The sequence below is a fragment of the Terrapene carolina genome, unplaced genomic scaffold, assembly GCF_002925995.2.
Source record: "Terrapene carolina triunguis isolate 2854851 unplaced genomic scaffold, T_m_triunguis-2.0 Scaffold68, whole genome shotgun sequence".
Lineage (NCBI taxonomy): Eukaryota > Metazoa > Chordata > Testudines > Emydidae > Terrapene > Terrapene triunguis.
The window spans coordinates 60238666-60253872 of record NW_020664419.1 but is presented as its reverse complement, the minus strand read 5'-3'; the positions used below and the strand labels follow the sequence as shown (position 1 = coordinate 60253872).

The following is a 15207-nucleotide window of genomic DNA, read 5'->3' as shown; positions in this document are numbered from 1 at the left end:
CTAATCTACTTGGAACAAGACTACAATGTTGCTGGGTCTCCTGAGTCTTGCATGACTTACAAATGGAAATATGGGAGACTGAGGGATTCACAAAACCTCACACTCTGGCTCCACAACAGCAATGTACATGCTTTTCAAGTGGCACAATTATAGAATTGCACAAAACTTTATGTCCTGTAGATTATTTGGCAGTAACAAGATCTGGTAGCTGTTAGATGAAAAAGGTGAAAGGTCATTACTACCACAGAGGAAATAGCCAAAATAATTGTCCACAGATAATTGCAGGGCCAGTACCGTTGTGATCTGTGGACAGCTGGCAAATGAGAAAAGAATGGTAAACCGGTCAAATGGTTTGTGATTATTCTCTCAGCTCTAGTAATCACCATGTAGCCTATATTCTGGTTTAGAAGACAGTAATATTGCATTACCCCCTCTATGGTATTGATATAGACCTATCCTGCTGTTCTTACTGCAGCAAACACTCCCATGTTTTTCCTAGGAGTAAAAACTTCAGGCCTGAACCTGATCTAAATAAAGCACTTACACCATAAAGATAAAATGGATTTATCATGCATCGAGTACCTTAGTACAGCGTTTCTCAAATGTGGCCACCAGGGGCTTTTCTTGCGGCCACAGCCTCCTGGGCAGTGATGGGGTGGGGGAGGGCGCAAAGCAGCGGCCCCTCCCCAGGGGCCCACCAGGAGTGGTTGGGCCATGCCCCACTCTGGAGGGAGACAAGCTGGAGAAGCAGGCAGCCAGTGAGTTCCCCGCCTTCCCGGAGTCAGTGGGGTTGGGCTTCAGCCCTCGGATGGCAGGTTCCAGCCATGGAGCTTCGGGCTCTGTCCCCAAGCCCTGTCCCTGGGTGTGGGCTTCGGGCTCCATTCCCTGGCTGCGTGGTGACGGACTCTGGTCCCAAGCTCACCCCGCCCCCATCCCTCTGCCCCCCTACTGCCTCCCCCAGTGCCCCATTGCCTTGGCCTCTGCTGCCTCTGTACCCACCTCCCCATCGAGGGCTTAAATTTGTCCCCGGGCTTGCTGGGGCTGAGAGAGTCTGCTGTGAAAAGTGATATTTGTGTGTTTGTTAGTATCACTTTTCACAGCACACTTAGTAGCTAACAAGTCTAAAAAAAAAATAAAAAAATAAAATAAAAAGAAACAATAAGAAAAAGACAATGTTTAAAGCACCTTATTTGTGTTTCTATTCTGTTTAGATCCCCTAAAGTATAGAGAAAACTGTACACTATTTTTATTATTGAGTTTGCAAAAAAAAACCCTACAAAAATACATTACAATGATTTGGACATGTATCTGTGCATATTTATTTAATTTTTCCCCTCATCTTAATTAAGTATTTTAGGGGAAATGGTCACAGCGGCCACCAGCAAGAGTTGGTGGCTGCACTCTGAGGCCACCAAAAAATTTGTTGCGAGAACCCCTGCCTTAGTGTGCTCAGCTCCTCAAAGACACAGAACAAGAGGGGGCGGGGGGAAAATGTGCACCAAATACAACATTATTATATCCTCAGTCTGTTTAGTCTGCAACTTCAGCTAGACAAAACAGAGGATATAACAAATAAGCAAAATGACTCATTGTCAGCTGCTCTTGGTGCAATCTGTCTAAGGGACTCAGCTTTTCCTAATTGGTCCCCTTCAATTCAACCAATCCATAAATTCTTAGCTTAAATTGAGTCTGTCAGCCCTTCAACCCCAGAGCTTACCATCTCCTTTTGAGTTTCTTAGATGCAGCCTGAATTGGAACTAGCTGGCCCTCTGCTATCCCAGGCTTTTCTACCTCCCTTCCCTTCTCTGTTCGCCCTCATTTATAGATGGGCTTGTTTTCCTTATTGGTCATAGCTGTGGGTCCATGTCTCTGTGATGGGAAGTTCTGGCAGCTGTGCAGGGGGAGTGATGAGCCTGATTGCCTGTAAGTAGGGGACACTCTCCTCTCCCTTCTGCCTTTGCTCAGTATGGGGTTGCTAAACCCCATTACACTTTGACATTCAGCCTGTTATTGCCAACATTTCTTGTTTCCATTTTCCCCACTCCCTTCCACCTTATCTGCTCCTTTTCACTATCTGACCCTCATCCAGACCCTCCCCTGTAAAACAGTACCCTTCTGCACACCTCTTGTGTGCCTGTCCTCTTTTTCTATCTCAAACATTGGACTGAGTCTTGGAGGGTTACATCATGGGGAGACTAAAGCCAAAAGGGCTTGATCCTGCACCCTTTAAAGTCAATGGTAAACCTCATATTGACTTCAGTGGGGCAGGATCAGGCCTAAAGTAACCAGCTAGCCAGAAGAAGCACTCAATAATCCCCAACATCTAATGTGTAGGGTTCATTGTGAGCAGGGCCCTCTTAGATTCTTCTGCCTCCTTCTTGGAGTCTCTATAGTTCCAGCTATTTCTCTTTCAAATGGAGGTAAGTCTCATCCCAAGGTTTTTTGTTGGTTTAAAATGTAGGTTAAACTGAAAATAGAAGTGATAGCATTTTTCCATGTGCCAGCCACCTTCTTGCCAAGGCTGTTAGAACAATGCTTTTCTGGTCCATCAAAATTCCAGTGGCTCAGACTTTCACCACTGTCTACAAGCTACTTAGCATCCACCATCCAAAGCAGTTGGAGCTCCTGGTCAGCACAAGTGAGGAGCTAAAGGAGTTCCCCCTCCAGCCTGACTGTAGCATACAGATTTTTTGGTTTACAAATTAGTATATGTTACAGCTGGTCAAAAAAATATGTTAGAGCTGGTCAAATTCAAAGGTTTTCACATAATATTTCTGTCAAAATTTCAAAGAATTTCAACCAGCTTCAGTGAATGCCTTTAACGAAGCAATATGATGCAACATGCGCTGAACATGAAACAAATGGTGTCTGACAATTGGTTTGAATTAGAAAAGTTTTTTTAAGATATTTAGAAAAATATATAATCTTTAGCAGGGGTCGGCAACGTTCAGCATGCAGCTCGCCAGGTAAGCACCCTGGCGGGCCGGGCCAGTTTATTTATCTGCTGACGCGGCAGGTTCGGCCGATCGCGACCCCCACTGGCCGTGGTTCGCTGTCCCAAATACTATATATATAATGACTTTATCTTTGAAAACTCATGGTGATTGGGGGAGGTCCTGGATGACTGGAAAAAGGCTAATGTAGTGCCCATCTTTAAAAAAGGGAAGAAGGAGGATCTGGGAAACTACAGGCCAGTCAGCCTCACCCCAGTCCCTGGAAAAATCATGGACCAGGCCAGTCAGCCTCACCCCGGTCCCTGGAAAAATCATGGACCAGGTCCTCAGGAATCAATTTTGAAGCACTTAGAGGAGAGGAAAGTGATCAGGAACTGTCAGCATGGATTCACCAGGGACAAGTCATGCCTGACTAACCTAATTGCCTTCTATGATGAGATAACTGGCTCTGTGGATGAGGGGAAAGCAGTGGACGTGTTATTCCTTGACTTTAGCAAAGCTTTTGATACGGTCTCCCATAGTATTCTTGCCAGCAAGTTAAAGAAGTATGGGCTGGATGAATGGATTTAAGGTGGATAGAAAGCTGGCTAGATCATTGAGCTCAACGGGTAGTGATCAATGGCTCCATGTCTAGTTGGCAGCCGGTATCAAGCGGAGTGCCCCAAGGGTCGGTCCTGGGGCCAGTTTTGTTCAATATCTTCATTAATGATCTGGAGGACAGCGTGGATTGCACCCTCAGCAAGTTTGCAGATGACACTAAACTGGGAGGAGTGATAGATATGTTGGAGGGTAGGGATAGGATCCAGAGGGACCTAGACAAATTAGAGGACTGGGCCAAAAGAAATCTGACAAAGTTCAACAAGGACAAGTGCAGAGTCCTGCGCTGAGGATGGAAGAATCCCCATGCACTGCTACAGACTAGGGACCGAGTGGCTAGGCAGCAGTTCTGCAGAAAAGGACCTAGTGGTTACAGTGGATGAGAAGCTAGATATGAGTCAACAGTGTGCCCTTGTTGCCAAGAAGGCTAGTGGCATTTTGGGCTGTATAAGTAGGAACATTGCCAGCAGATCGAGGGATGTGATAATTCCCCTCTGTTCAGCATTGGTGAGGCCTCATTTGGAGTACTGTGTCCAGTTTTGGGCCCCACACTACAAGAAGGATGTGGAAAAATTGGAAAGAGTCCAGTGAAGGGCAACAAAAATTATTAGGGGGCTGGAGCACATGATTTATGAGGAGAGACTGAGGGAACTGGGATTATTTAGTCTGCAGAAGAGAAGAAGGAGGGGGGATTTGATAGCTGCTTTCAACTACCTGAAAGGGGGTTCCAAAGAGGATGGATCTAGTGGTACCAGATGACAGAACAAGGAGTAATGGTCTCAAGTTGCAGTGGGGGAGGTTTAGGTTGGATATTAGGAAAAACTTTTTCACTAAGACGGTGGTGAAGCACTGGAATGGGTTACCTAGGAAGTGGTGGAATCTCCTTCCTTAGGCTTGGTCTACACTAAACCCCCAAATCGAACTAAGGTACGCAACTTCAGCTACGTGAATAATGTAGCTGAAGTTTGAAGTACCTTAGTTCGAACTTACCTCGGTCCACACGCGGCAGGCAGGCTCCCCCGTCGACTCCGCGGTACTCCTCTCGTCTAGCTGGAGTACCGCAGTCGACGGCGAGCACTTCCTGGTTCGACTTATTGCGTCCAGACAAGACGCGATAAGTCGAACCCAGAACTTCGATTGCCAGCTGCTGAACTAGCGGCTGGGTGTAGACATACCCTTAGAGGTTTTTAAGGTCAGGCTTGACAAAGCCCTGGCTGGGATGATTTATTTGGGGATGGGTCCTGCTTTGAGCAAGGGGTTGGACTAGATGACCTCCTGAGGTCCCTTCCAACAGTGATATTCTATGATTCAGGAATAGGCCCACAATTTCATTGTCTTTTTTGTCTAAATCCTGTATGTATTTCTCCCACAGGAATAAATAAAACTTCAGCTATAGACCCAATTATAAAGACTTGGTTATAATTCCATGCTATAGTAATAGGAACTCAAGGATAAATGTGATATTTCAGTTTTGCAAAAAGAAATGGTAACATCTTCACTGAAGTTTAGGCCCTTTATTTTGATGTGTTTTTCTAACTCGCAACAAGCTACAATCCATTGAAACACAGAAAAAGAGGCGACTGAGCACAAAACTGTGCTTGCTCACAAGGGGAAAATTTTGCAAGGTATGAGCAGCCAAAAAAGCATAGAGAAGATACAGAGATGAATGCGACAGCGGTGCTGCACATGTTGAAAATTAGTCATTGTTTTTAAGGTTCATAGACATGGACAAGAGAGACTGTCCTAACAAATTTGCAATCTTTAAATCTAATCTAACAAACTCATTGTACTTGAATCTCATCTAACAACTGCATTGTACTTGAGCATATACTGACAAACTAGTGCCTGAGTCCATATTGCCAAACAGAAGCGCATCTGCTATTTCATGGGGGAGACCTTTAAAGGCATAGTTAGGTCTCCAATTCCCATTGACTTTCAGTGAGAGCTGGGCTTAGATATCTCTTTGTGTCTTTGAAATATCTCCCTATTAATGTCTTTCAATTCTACATTACATACAAGTTCTAATTAGAAAATCTATAAACACACTGTCTCTCCTGATCAAATGCAGTTACCTGTGGAACCAACAGTAGATATCCAAACTAAGTCCATTCTAATAGTTTAGACACTGTCTAAATGTTAACTTAGAGCTAATAGATAGCAGAATAGAAGCAAAGGATATTACTTTGGATTCTATTTTCCTGTACACCGTGTTCATGGAATGAAAAGATACCACAGGAGGATTTCATAAAATGCCTCTTCTTCCTGAAAAGTTGGCAGAATGAGGATTCTGACTGATAAGTCACAGAAACAGGATTGAACTAAATACTCAGATTGAAAAGATAAGGAAAAGTGACCTGAACAGGGTGATTACCCAGGGACTGGGTGCACTCATTTAATGCAATCACCTTTGGTCTCAGAACCGGTTTTCAAACTAATAATGAGCAAACAGCAGAAGGCACTGAAATTGGAAAGTTTTGGAAAAAACTCCCTCCCAGGCTTGGGCTGCTCTCCAGACTTTTTGATTTGTGCCCTTCTCTGTATGGAAGTACTTTCCATAGACACATATGGAACCCTCCTCAACCAAGTTCCTCCTCATTCCCACCCGTTCAACAGCCAGGCTTTTACCCTCAATCACTTTCACCCAAGTCAAGGCCTACTGGCTTGTCTCTCTTCTAATTATTGTTGTCTTCTTCTTCTTCTCACAGTTTCCCTTTTTATTCCTTTTTTTCCTTTCTCCCAAACCATTCTCCCCTCATTTACACCAAAATAGTTTTTCTGGAAAAATATCAATAGATATTCCATAATCAAGTTGTGTTTTTCTAGTTCAATTCAATGAATTTAACGCTACTGCCATAACCAAAGCCTTGTAAAGTGAAATCACCTCTTAACCCATAGAACAGGCAGTGAGCATGCAAGTTGCCCTCCTCAAAGTATCTGGCCAATATGTCAGAACCATTTCTCTTAGAACTAAGATTTAGTTAGTTTGTTAGTTGATCTCCCTGCTGAGACTGCAAACAAAGGTGCCAATTGCTGACAAATATACTAGTAATTTTTGTGATGTGGCTATTTGCCCAGTAGGAACTGAAGTGAGACTACCAATTCATTTCACATAAGCCTCTGTGTGGAACTGCCTTTTTGTTACTACTGACTGGTCTAATTGTAATGAATCTCTTAGAAGTGAAAAACTCACACAGCCTACTCCCATCCCATCCTAGAAGGTTTAATTTCTAATAAATGATGAGTTAAAATGTAAATTCTCAATTGTAAATCTAGCAATAAACAATATCTACTATATTGGTTGGCCTAGTAATCTAGCACTGACATGGCTCTTGAGTGCAACTGGAACTTTATCCTTCTCTGCACAGCTTTATCCCTTCAGCCCTAGCAGAAAGGATCAGTTTGTGGTGTTCCGCTAAAAACCCTCTGACCTATTCGCAGAGCAAAGGGGAGATTAAGGCCCAAATTCATCACTGCACTAGAGTTGAGCCCATCTCAGGGAGGCAAGAGAGACAAAGTGCCTCCCCTACCCTGGTGCTGATATCTGTGACTGTCAGGGAATAATAATGGAAAGTCCTTGACACATTAGTTGAGAGACCAGGGACATAAACACATCCAACACCATCCAAAGGAAAGAGCCCAGTGAGGTTCAGGAATAGGAAAGAGAGGACTGCAGGGACACTTAGAGCCTGAAGAACTTCCTGGTGGAATAACGATATAGAGAAATTTCTTAAAGATTTTAACAGGGTCACCAGAGCAGCAGCCGGTGCGACAGGCCCCGGGCCACTCCAGCAGCGCCTGGTGCAGCTGGCTGCGGAGCCGCCCGAGCGGCTGGCTGTGGAGCCACTCCAGCAGTGGCCAGTGTGGCTGTCCCCAGCACCACCTGAGCAGCTGGCGCCGGGGTCAGCTGCTCGGGCAGCGCTGGGGTCAGCCACATTGACTACTGCAGAAGTCACAGAGGTCGCAGGAAGTCACAGAATCCGGAAAAAGGGGTAAACAGTGAGGTGGCAAAATTTGCAGATGACACAAAATTATTCAAGTAGTTAAGTCCCAGACAGACTGTGAAGAGCTACAAAGGGTGCTCTCAAAACTGGGTGACTGGGCAACAAAATGGCAGATGAAATTCAATGTTGATAAATGCAAAGTAATGCACATTGGAAAACATAATCCCAACTATACATCTAAAATGATGGGGTCTAAATTAGCTGTTACCACTCAAGAAAGAGATCTTGGAGTCATAGTGGATAGTTCTCTGAAAACACCCACTCAATGTGCAACGGCAGTCAAAAAAGCAAACAGAAAGTTGGGAATCATTAAGAAAGGGATAGATAATACAGAAAATATCATATTGACTCTATATAAGTCCATGATACGCCCACATATTGAACACTGGGTGCAGATGTGGTCGCCCCATCTCAAAAAAGATATATTGGAATTGGAAAAGGTTCAGAAAAGGGCAACAAAAATGATTAGAGGTATGGAACAGCTTCCGTATGAGGAGAGATTAATAAGATTGGGACTTTTCAGTTTGGAAAAGAGACAACTGAGGGGGGTTATAATAGAGGCCTATAAAATCATGACTGGTGTGGAGAAAGTAAATAAGGAAGTGTTATTTACTCCTTCTCATAGCAAAAGAATTAGGGGTCACCCAATGAAATTAATGGGCAGCAGGTTTAAAACAAACAAAACAAAGTATTTCTTCACACAATGCACAGTCAACCCGTGGAACTCTTTGCCAGAGGATGTTGTAAAGGCCAAGACTATAACAGGGCTAAAAAAGAACTAGATAAATTCATGGAGGATAGGTACATCAATGACTATTTGCCAGAATGGGCAAAGATGGTGTCTTTAGCCTCTGTTTGCCAGAAGCTAGGAATGGGTGACAGGGGATGGATCACTTGATGATTATTTGTTCTTTTCATTACCTCTGGGGCACCTGGCATTGGCCACTGTTGGAAGACAGGATACTGGGCTAGATGGACCTTTGGTCTGACCCAGTATGGCCGTTCTTATGTTCTTAATTTCTTGGGTCTGTGGAAATAGGCTGGAAGCAGGTGTCACATTAGATATCTGGAATATCCTGCTTCCGTTGGCATTGGAACACCACAAGGACTGGCTCTCTTGCGGCTACTACAGAATTTCCAAAACTAGTAAGTGTAAGGAAACGTGTGGGTTTAGGGTGAAGTTTGGGGGCATTCTTGTTTTTATCTGAACCAGATCAAGGACAAACCCTGTAATGCAAAGTCTCAGATGAGGAAGACATTTTTCTAAGGTAAAATACATTTTTTAACTTTTAAGGAACTACACAGAGAAACCTTTAAAAACATACCATTTGTCAGTTTCTGCTACTCTTCTATATTCTTACCTACAACAAAAGACGGAGCCTGATTTTTAAAAACAGCATCTATTTTTGCAGGCTACCTACAATTCAAGTAGTTAGATATCTAAATCCAACATTCATTTTTCCTGAAAAACACACAGACCCTTTTAAAACATTGCCCTTCTATTTTAAATAATCGCTTAGGACCGATTTTATATAATAGCTTCCCTTAAATTCCATAACAGGTGGCTGATTCATGCACATTTCAGTTATAATTCAACATCAGTTATTTTAAACTGTTTCCACTTACCCCTGGTAGCCAGTGTTACAAGATCTGAGAAGTTCCAAAAAGCTGTGCCAGACCAGCTTGTCTGGGTATTTAGGAGTCATGATAGGATACTAGTACTTGGCAACTAAATCAGCAATATATTTTTGCATTGCACACTACCATCATATTCCCAAAACTGATGGATTTCACGTTCTTGTAAATGGCCATATTTTGCTTAGGTGGCAAAAGAGGAATGTGTATATGCAGTTTGCAAGATAGATGTAATGTGTGCCTTTTCATAACGTTCTCTCATGCTTTGTTAACTGATGGTTGTAGTATGTTTACATGCAGTATGTCATTCAGCCACTAGAGGTCACCTTTAAAAAATTACTCCCTGTTGGCCTAATTGTTCCCACTGAAGTCAGTGGGAGTTTTTCCATTGATTTCAATGGGAGCAATTAGAACAATGCTGAACACTTTTGAAAAGCCTACCCTAGAGCTCTCTGTGTGCTGTATAGATTTCTAAGCAGGTGGGTGCACCCTGGTCAAAAAGAGATACAATGGGGAGGGATAGCTAAGTGGTTTGAGCATTGGCCTGCTTAAACCCAGGGTTGTGAGCTCAATCCTTGAGGGGGGCCACCTGGGGATCTGGGGCAAAATCAGTACTTGGTCCTGCTAGTGAAGGCAGGGGGCTGGACTCAATGACCTTTCAGGGTCCCTTCCAGTTCTATGAGATAGGTATAGCTCCATATATTAATGCTGGAACTCAAGCTCTGTAGACATCTGTTTGTGTCTATGATGGGTAGTTTTCTTTAATAAATACCTTCTGTTTAAGATGGACCAGGAATTCTTCTATCAGGACAGTGGTGCTGCTCCCTTGGAAAAATAATATTAGGTCTGATTCTGCTTTTATTGAAGTCAATGCAAAGCTACCATCAATTTCAATGTGAGGCGGAGCAGGTCTATATTGAGCAGCACTCCTGAAAATAGAACAAGACACTGATTTATATAGTGAAAGGTAACTGACTGGCTCAATCTTATGTTGACTAGAAGGATCCTTTGGCTAGAAACCCACAGTAGTACTGACCTTGACCTCCACATGTACAACATGACTATTATATGTGTGATTCTGTGTTCAATTTAACTTCTTGCTGAGGTGAGGGAGTGTTTCTGTGAAACACCTGCTCTACAGACTGTTCTGACAGACTGTCTATCAAGTTATGTCTCCTCTGCGTGGTAGCAGCTACTAGTCCCCTAACTGCTGAATGTATGTGTGGCTCTAGTGTCAGGACCTGCCCTTTTATGGAGTTGAAGCTTCCCTAAAACGCAGCTGGCAATGCAATGCAAACCATTTCCTGCTGCAATCACTGCTATCTAGCTGTACGTAACTTGGCTGAGGCCAAGATTTTCAAAGAGGGGTGTTTAAAGTTCGGCTTCTAAATCCATATTTAGGCACCAAATCAAGTGGCCTGATTTTTAAAAGTGCTGCTGAGCACGTGGTAGCTCCCATTGTCTTTAAGCAACCTTTTTGCCAGCTAGTCTAGTCTTTGGTGTAACTCAGAGACGTTTCAGAGACATGCTACATTTCTATGGCCCCAAGGGGCCCTCCTTGCAACTGAGGACAGCGGGAGCACAGTGATGCTCTAGCCACACCCTCTCTCTCCCCTCTGGTTAAAGCTGTGTAGTGTAGAGCAACTACATGTGCTCCACACACGCACCAGGGGATTCTCCAGATACCCTATTAAAACAGCATCCTGGCTGTTTTGCACCACTGGAGCAGACTTTAGGTTAAATGCTGCTCTCCCAGTTACATCAGCAATTTCAGTTGAGTTAATCCAGCCTTATACCAGTGTAAGAGAGAGCAGAATTAGACCTGCAGTATTGGCCTTAGCACCTAGATTTTGTAAAATATTTGATCAACATGTTTGTGATTTAATAGAGACCTAGACATTTTTGTTCATAGAAGAGCAAAATTAGATAAAAAAGGGGAAATGCATAGTATGGTTATATATTCATCTGAAAAATACCTCTGAAAGGGCTCAGAAGATACATGCTGGGCTAACATACTGTGTTGTTCGGACAAGGAAACATGTTCATTAAAGTGTAACTTGCAAAAACACATGTCTTGTATATTTTGATTATATTCCTGGATGTAAATAAGAGAATGCAAAGTTTCAGTTTATCAGTAGCATTAAATAGGCAAGTTAACATATGAGAAAAGTTATATTCATTTTAGGATGAAAGTTCACTAACTGATCCTTTTGGTAGAGGAGTAATCATAGGTTGGCATGCTAAGACATCATAATTACATGCTAAGTAATCATACTGGAAGTTTTCTGCTACATCTAACCCAGTCATTAAATCTTTTTAGAAGGCCTGTGAGCTAAAATTGTTCTAAGTGGCAACCAACGCAGTGGTGCAGCACCAAAACAAAGTTCTGTCATGTGCAAGACCCTGCTTCAAAGACAGGCAAAGTATCATAGGGTTTAGGCTAGTAAAGGCTAGACATGGTGGTTCAGTTCTCTGGGAGAAGACAGTGAGCAGTTCCAAGTGCCCAGCCTAAATGTGGTGCTCCCAGATGAAGTCCACCACAGATTGAACCCTGCCCTACTGGCCACAGAGAAAGGATATTAAATACATATCAGTGGGGAGGAAGAGACATGAAAATGTGGAGGAAAAATGTGCAGGAAAATCTTTCCTGCACTCTAATTGCAACTTTGGCATTCTCTTAAAGGATACGTGACTAAAAACACAAACCAGTGGTACAAATTTGCAAATGATTCAGCTAACTCATATAATTGTTATCAGAACCTTGAAAAGACAGCAACCAGGGGTAGTTTGCTCTCTGGACAGAACTGGTTTAATAGTACATGGAAATGTTTTAAATGATCATCGAATCTTTGAAATGTGGAGCTGGAAAGGACCTTGAGAGGTCACCAAGTCCAGCCCTCTGCACTGAAGCAGAATCAAGAAAACCTAGACCAGGGGTTGGCAACCTTTCAGAAGTGGTGTGCCGAGTCTTCATTTATTCACTCTAATTTAAGGTTTCGCGTGCTGGTAATAAGTTTTAACGTTTTTAGATGGTCTCTTTCTCTAAGTCTATAATATGTAACTAAACTATTGTTGTATGTAAAGTAAATAAGGTTTTTAAAATGCTTAAGAAGCTTCATTTAAAATTAAATTAAAATGCAGAGCCCCCCGGACCAGTGGCCAGGACCCGGGCAGTGTGAGTGCCACTGAAAATCAGCTCGCGTGTCGCCTTCGGCACACATGCCATAGGTTGCCTACCCCTGACCTAGACCATCCCTGACAGGTGTTTGTCCAACCTGTTCTTAAAAACCTCCAGTGATGGGAATTCCAAGACATCCCTTTGAAGCCTATTCCAGATCTTAACTAACCTTAGAGTTAGAAATTTTTTCCTAATATCAAACCTAAATCTCCCTTGATACAGAACAATTGATCACCATCCTCTTTGTAACAGCCCTTAACATATTTGAAGACTGTTCTCAGGTCCCCCCTCAGTCTTCTTTTCTGAAAACTAAAAGTGCCCAGTTTAGAAAACCTGACCTCTGAGGAAAGGTTAAAAAAACTTTTTGTAATTTTTGTTGCTCTGCTCTGGCATGTCTCCAATTTGTCCACATCTTTCCTAAAGTGTGCTGCCCAGAACTGGACACAGTACTCCAGCCAGATCTGTCCCGTCCATAGGATGGACCAGGGCAACTGCCCCGAGCCCAGCGCTTTGGGGGAGGGCCCTGGGCTTCAGGGGGACATGGAGTCCAGGGCAGCCTGGGTGGATAACAGGGAGCCTGTTGCCAGCAGCAACAAGTGACCTGGCCCAAGCCCGCCCTGCCCTACCGGCTCCCAACGTCGCTCGGGGGCAGGGGCAGAAGCCAAAAATAGGTGGGGTGGGAGCTTGGGTGGAGTGGGGGCAGCGCCTGAGGCGAACGGGGGGGGGGGGAGTTGTCCCAGGCCCCGCACCCCCCTATGGATGGCCCTGACTCCAGCTGAAGTAGAGCGGGACAATTACTTCCCATGTCTTACAAATAACACTCCTGTTAATACACCTCACAATGATCTCAGTCTTTTTTACAACTACATCACATTGTTGGCTCATGCTCAATTTTTGATCCACCATCACCCCCAGATCCTTTTCAATAGTACTACCACCTAGTCAGTTATTCCCCATTTTGTAGTTGTGCATTTGATTTTTCCTTAGTAAGGGAAGTATTTTGCACTTATCTTTATTTAATTTCAACTTGTCTAAATCAGAACAGTTCTCCAATTTGTCAAGGTTGTTTTGAATTCTTTGATCTACTATTTTCAAGCAAGAATTAAAAGTTAAATGCAAGCATCACACTTGTGACGCAGAGGGCCTGATTTAGACAGCATTTACACTAAAGTAACTCCATTAGCATGCATCCAACGAAGTGGGTGTTGACCCATGAAAGCTCATGCTCCAATACGTCTGTTAGTCTATAAGGTGCCACAGGACTCTTTGCTGCTTTTACAGATCCAGACTAACATGGCTACCCCTCTGATACTTGACTCCATTAGCTTGAATGATGTCCCGCTGCATTTACACCGTGTAAATGAGATTGGACTGTAGCCTGGAATGTTATGCAAATCATTATTTTCCCCTAGGAAACTGGAATCTTTTCATGTCCAATAGGTTCAAATAAATGCAAAATTCTGTGAGCCATATCATGCCATCAATATTAAAGCACTATCCCACTCTTCTAAGTCAATGGGGAATTCTGCTTAAAATTGATGGTTTAAATGATCCAGTAATTTTATTTTACTATGGTTTTCACAAATATTCTGATCATTTAAGTGAAAGGTCTATAAAACATCTGTTTCCACTGAAAATAAAAGTCTATAGAACTGACAGGTACACTTAACCTAAACTATTTACAGTATAACACGTTCCAGGGTCTTTATCATTGAAAGAATGGATGATGAGCAAATATGAAGCTAATTTTAGTTATTGTCCTTTATTCATCTTAGATCCGCACTGGATTTTCTGCATCTTGGAGAACAGTAGAAGTACCTCCTCACCCTTTAATGCTATTACATCTACTCCTGGGAATTTCCTTAGGAGTAGCACAGAGATCTTCATCAGAAATATTACAGAAAACTACAGTAAAAACATTAATGAAAAACTCCATCTGAACCTAAAGTTGTCTGCAGTAAAAGAGAAATCCTGGATTCCAACAACTACCCATCATTACTTCAGTACCACAGAAGAGGTAAGGCAGACAAGTTAATTGGAATATATTGGACCTGGTTTTCAGTCATTCTGTATCTGTGTCAAATGCATTGAGAAGAACCTTGAAAATGCCAGGGGACGTATTGAGAGTAAGTGCAGCCCAACTGAGCGGGCAAAGGACAGGGTGCTATTTCTGATTCTCCAACCAGCATGCTGTGTGAACTGTGGTTCCATCTCTATTGAAAAGAGAAGTGCTATTCCAACCTTATGAGCCTGATTTTCAGCTGTTTTGCTGGTGTGAGTAATTCCTATGTGCAATTTAGGTAGTTTGGTTAAATACATGGTTTGCAGGTATAAGCGGGTGATGTCTGAATGACTTAAATAATTGTGAGCTGGATTCAGCCTGGCTCTTATATTGGGGATATGCAGTGTGGAGACTGTGTAAAGAGCTTTTTCACTGCCATCTTGCATAAGGGTCAGGCAAAACTACAAGCCCTGCACTCAGGGAACCACAGAGGTTGCTCTCTCCTTGTTTCACTTAGGGTGCACTCACCCACAGAGGGACAGCAGAGATGGGAAGGAGGAAGACTTTGCCCATTATTATGCGTAGGCCAGAAAAAACAGCAAAGAGTACTGTTGCACCCTGGAAAATGATGTAGCAGTGCACATGCAGACTCTATAGGATGCCTTCCAGCATTCCCTCTGTCAAGCACTGTGGAAGAAAAACTGCACCCTCAGTTTTTTGCACATGCCATGTGTGGATGTAAATTTTCATCTGTAAAAATCTGGCTATGTGCAGGCAGTAAGGTTTAAAGAATGTGATATGTAATTTGTTATATCACTGCTACAGATATACTAATCTTTC

General features: G+C 43.1%; 1 protein-coding gene across 1 annotated transcript in view; it reads left to right on the top strand.

Annotated features, from left to right (window-relative positions):
* Positions 1-15207, top strand: part of PTPRB (protein tyrosine phosphatase receptor type B) — an 87081-nt gene that overhangs the window by 5424 nt on the left and 66450 nt on the right. The window contains exon 3 of the mRNA XM_026648800.1: positions 14141-14382. Within this exon, the coding sequence (XP_026504585.1) occupies positions 14141-14382 (242 nt within the window). The remainder of the gene's footprint in view (positions 1-14140; positions 14383-15207) is intronic.